The sequence below is a fragment of the Kwoniella dejecticola genome, chromosome 5 (assembly GCF_000512565.2).
Source record: "Kwoniella dejecticola CBS 10117 chromosome 5, complete sequence".
NCBI lineage: Eukaryota > Fungi > Basidiomycota > Tremellomycetes > Tremellales > Cryptococcaceae > Kwoniella > Kwoniella dejecticola.
Window position 1 is genome coordinate 713,474 of NC_089305.1, and position 11,636 is coordinate 725,109.

General features: G+C 48.4%; 2 protein-coding genes across 2 annotated transcripts; one reads left to right on the forward strand and one right to left on the reverse strand.

The window, feature by feature from the left end:
- Nucleotides 1-253: 253 nt before the first annotated feature.
- On the reverse strand, nucleotides 254-952 carry I303_104360 (uncharacterized protein; the record flags this gene model as incomplete). The annotated part of the gene is made up of 1 exon (XM_018407960.1): nucleotides 254-952. One exon carries the CDS (start codon nucleotides 950-952, stop codon nucleotides 254-256), a length of 699 nt encoding a protein of 232 aa, XP_018263171.1.
- Nucleotides 953-6,952: 6,000 nt separating this feature from the next.
- On the forward strand, nucleotides 6,953-10,920 carry I303_104361 (uncharacterized protein; the record flags this gene model as incomplete). The annotated part of the gene is made up of 10 exons (XM_018407959.2): nucleotides 6,953-7,956; nucleotides 8,027-8,262; nucleotides 8,329-8,694; nucleotides 8,747-8,929; nucleotides 9,008-9,177; nucleotides 9,241-9,425; nucleotides 9,483-9,737; nucleotides 9,800-9,914; nucleotides 9,970-10,013; nucleotides 10,071-10,920. The coding sequence occupies 10 exons, from the start codon at nucleotides 6,953-6,955 to the stop codon at nucleotides 10,918-10,920; spliced, it is 3,408 nt and encodes a 1,135-aa protein (XP_018263170.2).
- Nucleotides 10,921-11,636: the final 716 nt, after the last annotated feature.

The following is an 11,636-nucleotide window of genomic DNA, read 5'->3' on the forward strand; positions in this document are numbered from 1 at the left end:
AATGTTTCCGTTCGGTTTCCGATTACAGACCCAACGTACCTCACCATCGATGAAGCGAGGCTCCTGTAGTACTTGAGGGCGGCTGCACTTTTCGCGGCCCTTTCTACCTTGGTAAGATAATCTTCCATCGGTAACAATAATCCTTTGCGCTGTTTTTTGAGCCACTTTCTGTCCAATTTTGGGAAAGTCGCGCATGCGTGTGCCGGTCTGCAGAACATGTGTAAGAATACCAGGAACGGATGCTTGTAATATCCTAGTTCCCATGAGCTGTTTGCGAAGGTAGCCGCTTCGTACAAGCTTGAGGACCCACGTGTAGATATCGCACCCGAGAGAATGGTCGATCGCCATCGGCTGGACGCTCCTTTAGTAACTTGGTGATTCCTTGTAGGTCCCTACACAGCTCGCATGGGGGCAACGAGACCAAGCGCAATTCTCGGACATACGATAAGAGTTTCAATTTGGGATAGTGAGATCTTCTTGTAGGATATGCAGAATCGCTTTGTTCATGTTGGCCTCTTGAAAGCCCGATCGGTGCCAAGGGCATGACCCATGGCGGTGTCTCCGGCCAAAACAATCGATAAGGCTGATCCAACAGCGCTTCCGGATCTTTCAGCTCTACAGGAAGACTCATCTTACTACGCGGGGTTCCATCGTATCGTTGGGCCAATCCCCTAAAGATGCTAGCCGAATTCCGGGTGGTGATGGAGAGATCGCGGTATAAGGACGGAGCAGCGGCATCATAGCATGAGCATGAGACCTGGATCAAGTTGAACAGGGTGGGTACATCGCAGAAGGAGGATATATTGCTAAGTACTACCGTTGGCAATCGGAGCGTCCTTGGTTTCGGGTTGATCTGGATTAAGGAATAGCCGGATCCCGTCAGGGGGAATAGAAGGGACTCGTGAGGGTCGAACCATCTTAATGGCAGGAGAAGGAGACGAAGAAGTGTCATGGCTATCTGTCTATCCAACTGCACGATGGAAGTAAGCACCAATAACTCCTGGGTCCGACCCCTCACAGCGACAACAAGCATAAATTGAAAGACGAGTCAGTATTGAATAGAACCATCTTTTTATCGCACGAGCAGAGGTCACCTTTCTCCTCGTTGGACACGAGGTGTTGATCAACCCAAAGGATGTGTACACGAGGAAAAGAAGCGAAAACAAAACAAAAGAAAAAAACACAAAGCATAGGGTCAACGGGTCCTTTGGCCATCAAGACCTTACACACGCATGACATCCTATAATCTCTCTTGAAGGTGCGTTTTCAGTTCTTGGATGGGTCAAGAGATCGAACGTAGAATTGAAAGCGAGGAGCGATATATCAGCTTTCCGTATAAGCATTTTGGGATCAGACAGTTATCATTGGTTGGATGTCACCAAGCGAAGGCCGGAGTACGTCAGCTGCCCTTTGGGCAAGTCGCAGAAGACTGTCTCTTTTCCGGATGGCCTCGAAGCAGTTTTGGGAGGATAATGCGTTTTCCGATTCGGCAAGGGAGCTCCAATCTGCTGGGAAGCGGGTCATAGACATGCTCCAAGGTAGTGCTGACCGGATAGCAGCTGTGTGTGATCTTGATGACCACACGAGCTCGGGACAATCAGCCGCCGGGATGTACCACAGCTGATCTCTTAGTGGTCTGGATAGGTACGGGATAGAAATTTTGAGCTCACTGGACTGCATTGGCTTCCATGACATCGCGAACAGCTCCTCAACGAAGTTGGAGAACTATTCCTGGGGCGGACCAAGTAAGGATGATACCTGCCCCTTCCTAAATTGCATGATCCCTCTCCCTTCCATCTCCTATTTCTGCGATATGAGACTGATACTCATGACTTATGGTAGCCCCTTGACGTCTTTCAACGCAGCTGGTGCTTCCCGGTCTCCCCACATCGTCGTGCCTATTGGTCAAGCTCCTTCCCAGAATCTGATTTCCGAATCGAACAGTGCAACAGCTTAACTCTATCGGCGTGGTGGGTCTCCCATATTCAGAGTAAGCACAAGATTTCGATTGGATTCGTATACATCCACCATCATGCTGATTCGGCTGATGAGGCGTGTCATTTCATCCTCGATCGCTGGAATCAAATGTATATTACTGATTTCTCCGCTTTGGTGCACGATTCCGCTAACGGGACAAGAAATCTGCCCGCCTGCGTCGACATATTCGATATATCGGCGCTGTGAAGACGGGCCGGACGGCTTTCATTCTCCAAGCGTAGCACAGTGTTCAATATGAATGGTACGGGTGGACCGAATGAGCTTGTACAAATGCACAGAATGGCGGCACAAGAGCATGAATTACATCGCGTCGAGCGGTATCAATAGGCTAGACTATCATGACTTGGTATCGGTTCCAATTCTTCTGGGCGATCATAATTGCAGCGCAGCAGGTACAGTTTGCCATAACTTACTGTGACATGCCCTGAAGGCGGACAGTCCTGTCACGTCAGTGTCTTCTGGGCGTTCCGTCAGTGAACCTCAACATGCTCGCTTCCGACAGACCGGGCTTAGTCCAGCTGATCATGTGAAGAGGCGCTAAACAAGGGCGGACGTTGACGTTTCACAGCTCTCATGACGCATGAATATCGTGGTCTACTTACTTCCATGGTCTACTCATTTGGCAACTCCGGAACTCAGACGAGAGGTCTGATGACGGTCAGTCGGTACTATGAGATAGCAACATCACAGAGCAATCATTCCTGCATGTCCGCACGTCACGCACGTCAGTTCTCGACTGAGGCTCAGAGGAAAGTTCGTCCGTCGAGCGCCAGTCTATGGCTCGGGGTGACGGCTCAAATAGTAACAAAAGCAAGAAAAGAAAAAAGGGTGGCAACGCCACCTTACGGCCTTTCGATAAAAGTGGTGTTGTGTAGTGCTGGACCCGAATAAAAAGGTACGACGTTCGGGGCTGAGTGAGATGACGTCCCCCCTTTTCTTTGCTACTGTGTCTGCCTTCGGCCGGCGCTTCGCTGCATCGGCAAGATCTCTAAACTGAAGAAGAGATTCCCATGAAACCACCGGGCACAAATCGTTAATACAGTAAATGAAAATCGCCTATCGCTCGGCATATTGCTGAAAAAAACCTCCATTCCGCAAAGTATCCCCGGTCCACGTCAAAGGAGTCAGTCGCTATACCTACGAGTACTGTGCAGGAAGCTGCAGAGATCGTTGTAAGACTATGCGTCTTGATGCGAGGGTATACAGTCGCAGGTCCGGATGTCCCTTCACCTGGTGGGAAACACAAGAATGCAGAATACGCGGTCCCGTTGGAAAACACTTGTCCTCGGCATTTTTCATCCGGCATCTTGTCCGCCAAAAAACATGGGTCCGATCGTTATACGTTCTAAGAATCCCTAATTAATCTATCTTGAGGCTAATGAGCAGTAGCTCGGTCTACGACGAAAAGCCAAGCTACAGTCGGAAAACGGGTATATCCCGATCTTCCTACGAGACGCAAGGACGCTATGCCTCATGCATCAGAGCTTGTGTCGCTACCCCAAGTTGTCCAGAGTAGCTTGTAGAGCAATGTTCACCAGTAATACTTTCAGCGGTGAACGATCTCCCATGCTTTGCCGAGACCCCCAAGAAATGCCTCGGAAGGATGAGTAAGACGGACGGACGGCCAGCGACTGCGGTGAGTGGTAGATAATCGGATTATTTCCGTCGCTTACGTGAGTTAGTTATCACCATAACGGCATTCTGTTGCGTAATGCTGCAAGGCAACTTGGTCTACTTTTCTGTTCGTTCGTATCATTTCAGATCCCAGAGCGGACGCTGTACTGTGTATGTGTAGCCTGACTCTTTGCACCCAAGCAGCTGTCCCACAGCAAGTATGTGTGCTATTTGCTCGAATTCAATGTCGGACAGATGACGCAGAAGCAGATCGTCTCTTCGCCAGCTCCGCAGATCAACGTTTGATCTTCATGGCGCCGTCAACGCCACTCAGTTCCCATTCCTGCTGTCAGTTCTCATGAAAACCTCCGCACAGATGTCGCTCTTCCTCTCCCACAGGTCGTCATTGACTTGAGAGGAGTTTTTCGACTACACCACCGCAGTACGTGATTCAGAACTTCCTGAAGCCCTTGTAAGATACAGATCGTCGTAATCATCTGATTGTCTTCAGACCCACCTTTACATACATAAGACGAGACAACGTAAAGATCGTAAGAAATCACATACAGCGGGAAATAGTCCCACAGATTCGTTTTGGTCGGTACATAATTCGTAGACCTGGGCTTTTGAAAACCCAAAGTCAGGGCGCCCTGCCCTGGTTATGTATTCTGACTAAAAAGTTAGTTCCCACGTTTTCTTCTTTTTAAGCAGTTAACGCTAACGTTTACTCAATATGGCACGCGCCTTCGATTTGCCCCTGACCTGACACTGATTTCCCTTGATGCTTACTGGGATCTCGCCTAAGCCTGAGTGGAGCTTCTTGAGGGGCTGATCCTGCCTACGATTTCGGCTTTATGGAGTGTTCTTTTTTTTTTTGGTGCACAAGTCCGTTCAAGTGACAATCGTCAGCCGTGGCGTTGCCTGTTTGATACCATGGAGCTTTTCTTCTTGCTTCTTCACTGTTTAGTCGAGGTGGTGTTTCTCGGCGAAATACGTACTACACCACCACCCCATTCCCACTGTAGCTTCCACTTGGATCGGTGACCCAGAATGAGCTTGCGTATCAGAGAGGAGCGGTATTGACTTCGGATATAAAAGTGTCGAGATGCGATGAGGTTGACTAATGGGTTTTAAGGGCTGACGGGGTTGGTGGGCTTTTATCGTAAGAAAAAGAAGGATTGCTACAAACGCCAGGGTTTATGGGCTATCTCCACTAGCACAGTTTAAAGCTGGTGAAAAAAGGGAATAAACAAGGAACCAGGAAAAATCAAGTAATCATCGTCAAATCGTTGATCACGGTTAATTCACCTGATCGCAAGCAAAGAAACCAAGGACCACAAAATCCATATCGTATTACTCTGCTCCTCTGTATCTTGTGTTTGTAGCGCAGTGACACTAGTTACATACCTGGGTAGTGGCTTTCTCCATCTCATCGCCCGCGATTCTCGGGATGAAAATCGAATACTTGCTAATGCAACAGTGAGACAGGGAACGCTCATATAGGAGGAGGAAAATACAGTCTTAGCGTCATTCCAACCCAATCAACTCCCTTGCAAGCTCTCCTCAATCGGACTTTAGATCTTATTCCAGCACATCGTTGGGACCCTGTAGAAAGCCAAGCAAAATCAATCTGTCTGCATACATACTCCTGCAGCTTCTCCTATCAATCGATCAGTCACCGCTCAGCTAGACTAGACTCCCATGAATTATGAATTGTAATTCGATTAATCGCTAAATTCGATCAACTATTTTCCGGATAACGAACTCAACCACTAATCGGAATCGCCCGTCTACAACCTACAATACCACCTCGAACTTACCAATCTTTGTCGGCCATTCATTTCCAGTTCAACCTCAAACTCAGAGACAGCTTACCATTTCTTTTCACTCGCTCATCTGTTTCTGCACGAAATTTAAGGAGTGTTGGATATCAGAGTGTGTATATATGAACATACAACAAGCAATAAGCGAAAGGGATATCATCGATAGACAGATCGATCTTTGCGCCCTCCATCACGGAATCGCTGTTTCACCCAAAGCCGAAGTCACCCATCATCGGAACGGCCATCGTTCACCGCTACGCCCTAACGGTTTGCTGGCTCTGTACTCCCCACTTGGCCCACTTGATCATCATCAGCTGAAAAGATCGCCCTCGCACCGTGCATTGACCATCAAACAACCTCATCCCCGACTACCCTTGCGGTCGGAACCATATTTTAGGAATAAGGGCTATCAGTATATCTCCCCGGAGAAACCTGCTCCGATAAATTAAGGATATCTTTGCCAACCATCAAATTTCGAACTGCTAGGGATAATCAGTCACGATGACCTCGGTCAAGGGCTGATTTATCAAGTGGGGCTATCAAACGACTACACAGCTGTAGCATAAAGGAAGGATTCGCTAAGTGTGAATAGGAAGACAAGGTAAATTGGTATGTTTGTCGACCTTCATCTCGTCTCATTCACTGGGTGCTAGGAAATAAATTTAACGTTCGTGTGTGTGGGTGTATGAGGTTCTGCTCAACTCGCTAAAATCCAAGATCCGAGCGTCGGCGCACATCCCGTTGCCGTCATCAGAGCTGATACCGCGCATTCGTATAAATGTCATAGCGTCGACCTCATCACCCACCATCAGATTAATACATCAATACACCAATACATCAATCAGGCCAAGCTATTGCTGTTCACTTTTAATTAAACGAAGCCAAAGGAAGGAACCAACAAAACCCGAAACACCTTTGAAATCATCTACAGTAGTTCCTAGTTCTGGATCGACATCAAAAGCACATCAAAAGTCTAATATCACTTGCCATCAATACCTTCGGTCATCTTTTTCCATCAAGAAACGAGCACAGATCACTCTCATAAGGGTCAAACGGAAGGACATAGCTGTCATTTATTTGATTTGACATCATCATCGCCGATCTGCAGGATACATTACACAGAATACAAATCTGTCTACTGCAAATACAAATTAATCCCTGCAATTTAACCCCTAACCCCCGAATCCGACGCCCAATAACCGAATTTCGAATCTATCTACGTTGCAGAAACCTCCTACATTGGTGACCTTTAGTACGCCGCTATAGGTTCATCAACAGTGCTGTACAAGTCACTCTAGTCATCAATCTCAGGGGCTAAGCGAACTCATCAAACAAGATCGTTTATCGAAGGAATATCGATTGGACTCAAACAAGGGTTATGCGAAGGAAGAATATAACATCCACTTTTCCAGGTGAGCTGAATTATCATTCCCCCCATTCAAGCCGGTCCTATCCTTGATTTCCGTGCTTCCTCTTGTCATCGTTCCTCTCGACCTCTTTATTTTCTTTGATACGCAATGTCCGATTCCAATTGGTGGGAAGAGCTCTTGCTGACAACGGTTCCTGATTGGCAATATGAGCAGATGCCTCATTCCTACCCTCACGGCGAGGGTTTCAAACATCCCCATCAACCGCAACATATACACGAGCAGCAGCAACTCGGCAGGTCGAGTCAACGCGGTCGACCACCAGCAATCCATATACCTCAGAACCCTTACGACCATCAGCAGCACCAACAACAACAGCAGCAATATGGTCATCCGCATCAGGTACAACAGGTACAGGGGTACTACCCACCTCCACCCCCTCCCAATATATTCTATGCTGCCGGTAATCAGCCACCAGGTCCACCTGTCAACATGACCCTCAACCAATCCTACGATACGGACATAACGCCTAAGCAGGAACACGATGGCCCGTCGGTTCTGATACCGCATCACCAACATCAACATCAAATGCCACCAAATTACCTCGACCAGCAACAACAATACTCTCACCAGCAGATGCAAGCACCGCTTATGTCACCATATGACATGCCTCTTGGCAGCGGATCATCCCATAATCCCAATGTGTCTGAGTACTTTCCCCCTCTGCATACGCCTACAGTCGCACCAATGGATAGCGGTTCATCGCAACACACTGGAATGGTCGAATATTTCCCGCCTACACTGTCTACGCCACATCATCCTCAAGGTGTAATGTCGAATATACCGCTCGATCATCAGACGTGGCAATCTACTGTCCCAGCCCCCCTCTCGCATCATCAGGCTCATTCTAAAGGTAATGCGTCTGCCGGTCCTTCCACCAAAGCCGAGAAATCAGGATCGAAGACCACCAGACAGCAGTTCACGGCTTGCGGAGCATGTAGGCATAGAAGGGTCAAATGTGATCTGAAGGATAAGCAAGAAGCGGCCGAGAAAGCCAACGAGGAAGATGGAGTGGGGCCGAGTCGTAGTAAGAATTCAGGCAAACAAAAGAAAGTATCGTGTACGAATTGTATCGAGAGAGGCTTGAATTGCATGTAAGTGTTTGCAAAGCCTGTTTCGATGACATCGGTATGCAAGCGTGGCTGACCAAGATGACAAATACAGAGACGAATTCGCGCCACTCAAAGCGGCAAAGCAGCTTCGGCGTGGCAAACGGATATCCGAGATCGAGATGCTATTCGGCAAAACAGCTGCCAGTGCCGCTGCAGCTCACCAAACGGGCGAAGCTGCTTCGGATACTTCATTGAGTCCCACCAAAGGCAAAGAACCGCTCGAAGTCATGCCTGATCTAACGAGGGAGTTCTTCGACTCTGCATTTTTCATGCGTTTCCAGGTCCAGCGTGAGTGGCGACTGAGCTATCCTAATCTCTCCCTATCGGGTCTTCGCTGATGTCAACCGACTACAGGTCCTATACTTGACCCTCAGAACTTCATCGGCCGGTACCTGAGTAATCCGAATCCAACGGCGGCTGCCATGGGACCCGAGGGAGCTTGTCTGTGCCATGTCTTGTATGCTTGGGCGGTATCGTACGGCGTTGATGAGTACGGGAAACTCGATATACCGGAAGGTGGCGGTACCCCGCTTGAGGATATCAGCCTGCTGGGCCCGGGTGATTTCGAGATGAGACGAGAGACCGACAGGCAAAAGAGGCGAGAACGAATGCGGTCCGTCGCCGAAGTCATTCTGAGAGAGATTGACGAATGCGGTATCATGCGAAAACCGACATGGGATGGGGTCAGGGTTTTACTGCTGGTCTTGCCTTTGACTGACGGTGAGTTGCGAAACCCACTTGTTCGAAAGCGGAATACTGACGGTCCAGACAGGTATTGCGTCTCCTGTTGAGCGTCTATCGATGTACGAAGCCGCCATCTCTCAAGTCTTCACCCTTTGCTCGTTTGTGGCGATGGGCTACGATGGTCAACCTAGCGGGACAGCCGGAATTAATGGCGGATCAGATGAACTAGATGGCCAGGACCTGGCTCGTGTGAGAGTACGAATCTATTGGTGTAAGTTGGCATAGTCCGCTTGTTGGGATCGGCCAACCAAATGTAAGCGGAACAAGAGGCTGATCAACGTTACTACAGACGCGTTTGTGCATGAAGGTATCACAACGGGTCTTAAGGGTGGTAGACTGCATCTCGACGACGAAGATCTAGAGACTATACAGGATTCTATCGATCATAAAGCGCTCGTACGGGACTCAGCGGCCTTCAGGATATCAAGCAAATTCGCCACAGCCCCCATCAACCTGGCCGTAAGTCTTTTCGACCTTCCAGATAATCAAGGTGATTTGCTGAGACGATATTGCTCTCCATAGCTTGCGTGTAGGAAAATCAACAAAGCGTTAACTGGCCCAGCTGCCAAGAGACGTACAGCTGTCAACGGTGATCTTGTCAAACAGGCTTGGGAAGCATTGGAGAAGTGCTGGGAAGAATTCGATCAGCTGAAATCGGAAGCTTCTTCAAGTGGACCAACGTTTGCCCAGGGGGATGAGGTCATCCGGTAAGTCTGAACTTGGGAGGCCCATAATGTCGTATGACTTATTTGGATGCTTCACAGATTTGCCGATGGATGGAAGATCTTTCTCTTCGAAGCTCAAAATGTCATCCGAAATAACCTTGAGGAACGCATTAACAAATTGTCGCAAGCTCAAGCTCAAATCACAGCTTATATCACCGAATCCAACCCCTCTACTCCGGAAGCAATGCATAATGACCTTATCCACGCTCAGCATTTGCTGGACATCGCCAAAAGTAAATGCGAGGTCAAGACCAGGCAAATCATGGAGATCATTCGAACCCACGTTGGGACCAGGTGAGTGAAGCGGTCGGCCAATGCGCGCTTTGGTACCAAAGTCTGACAAGGCCACACTGTAGATTCTTCGAATGGGATGCGAGTCTCGTGAGAGACGGCACCTACTATACTGCAATGCTCCTAGCGCGTGCAGGCGGCTCAGACGAAGATATACAGCTATGTATCAGAGCTTTGAATGTGAGTCCAAGTCTGGCTTCCAATGAACTCTGCTTCGCAGCTAACGATCGAACAGGAACTTCGCTGGGCTCATGCCAAAGCATGGGAACGGTCTATCGAGTAAGTGCTTGATGTATTTGAGGCGAATTGACAATGGCTCACATTTACATGTCATAGTCTGCGGAAGGAATGGCAAGAGCGCTCCTCAAATCTGGCTGATCAAGTGCAAGCGGACGGCACTTGGGAAGCAGTGCTCACGGATCTCGCCAAATTATCCAGCGAGGGTCAAAGTCGACAGACTGGACTACAATCGGATGCGCAATCTCGATCGACCACAAGCTCTCATTCCAATCATCAACGACATTCATCCGCTCACGTCATCCATCAGCAGACCCACGCTCAACAGCAACAAGGACTTATTATACAGACTCCCATCCACCAGCATCATCAACATATACATGTACATGGACACGACCAGCATATCAGGATCTCATCGCATCACAGTGAACCTACAAACTCGACCTCACCAAAATTTCACTCACCTACCATCATATCACCCACATTCGAGACTGCTCAGAACCTACACATCTCCTCAATGAGAGGATACGTCCCTCAGACTCAGCCTCAGTCCACTCAATCAGCTTCAGCCGTACTGGAATCGTTCGACGAGCACCCACCAAGCACGAATACAGATCCTAATTACGATAGTTGGCTCAACTCGCAGACCGATAATCAGATCCAGAATCAGGATCCAAGAATGTATAATCAACCAATACAACAACAGCAGCAACCGCCACCACAATTCTATCAAGCGTACACAGGTAATAATAACATAATCCCCAATCATCTTGGGCCGCCTCCGCTGAATTCGGGCGCAATGCCAAATCTGGACACCAGTGCTGCCATGGAATACGAAATGCCGGACGGGAACTATCAACCTCAAAGCCAGGCGGCGGCACCGACACAAGGACAGTATGTCTTGCAAGAAGATGGATCGCAGATCTACGTGCCGTATCGATTTATGTAATATCAGAGCCAGTCTCATCGCGGCTCACTCGAGTCAATGTGTCAAGTGTCTCAGACTACAATACAGCCTGCTTGTCGTGAAATGTTTCGGTGAAAAGCCAACCTTATCGGTCTTGCTCATATTACACGACAATGGCAGGGTTATTGCAGAAAGGCAAGGGGATGATCTGATCTGAAGTATTGCAAACGGTATATAGTACATCTCATATGCGAAGTATAATGGAATGATCCAAACGAGCTATGCAACATGAATACACGTCACCACGCCAAGTGGCATGCGGAGGTACAGAAAGAGTCAACGTATTTGTCTATCTGTGATTGTGTCTTGAGTAACTGGACTGTCAAAGTTGAGCAAGCAGATGCAATTTGATTGTCGATTTATGGGTCGTGGCGCCACGAGTGGTATCGCGACGTCGTTGGCAATATCAATAAGGAACGAACGAGTCGGGTAAAGTGATCTCTCTCTACGTGTCTATCTCTTATCTTTCCCTTGTTCCCTACTTTACCCTGTTTGCCCTGTGGTGCCTTCGTCTTCATGCCCTATATGTTCTTTTTCTCTTTTTCTGTCTGTTATCCTTCCCTTTTCCCCCTTGTACCTGGTACCGTGCTATCACACCGAGACCGAGAAAACCCTGAGATGTGATTTTCAGTTCGTTGGGTGAAGGAATTTCGACGCGTCGAGTAATCCTGATTTCCGTGTCCAACTAAGTATATATG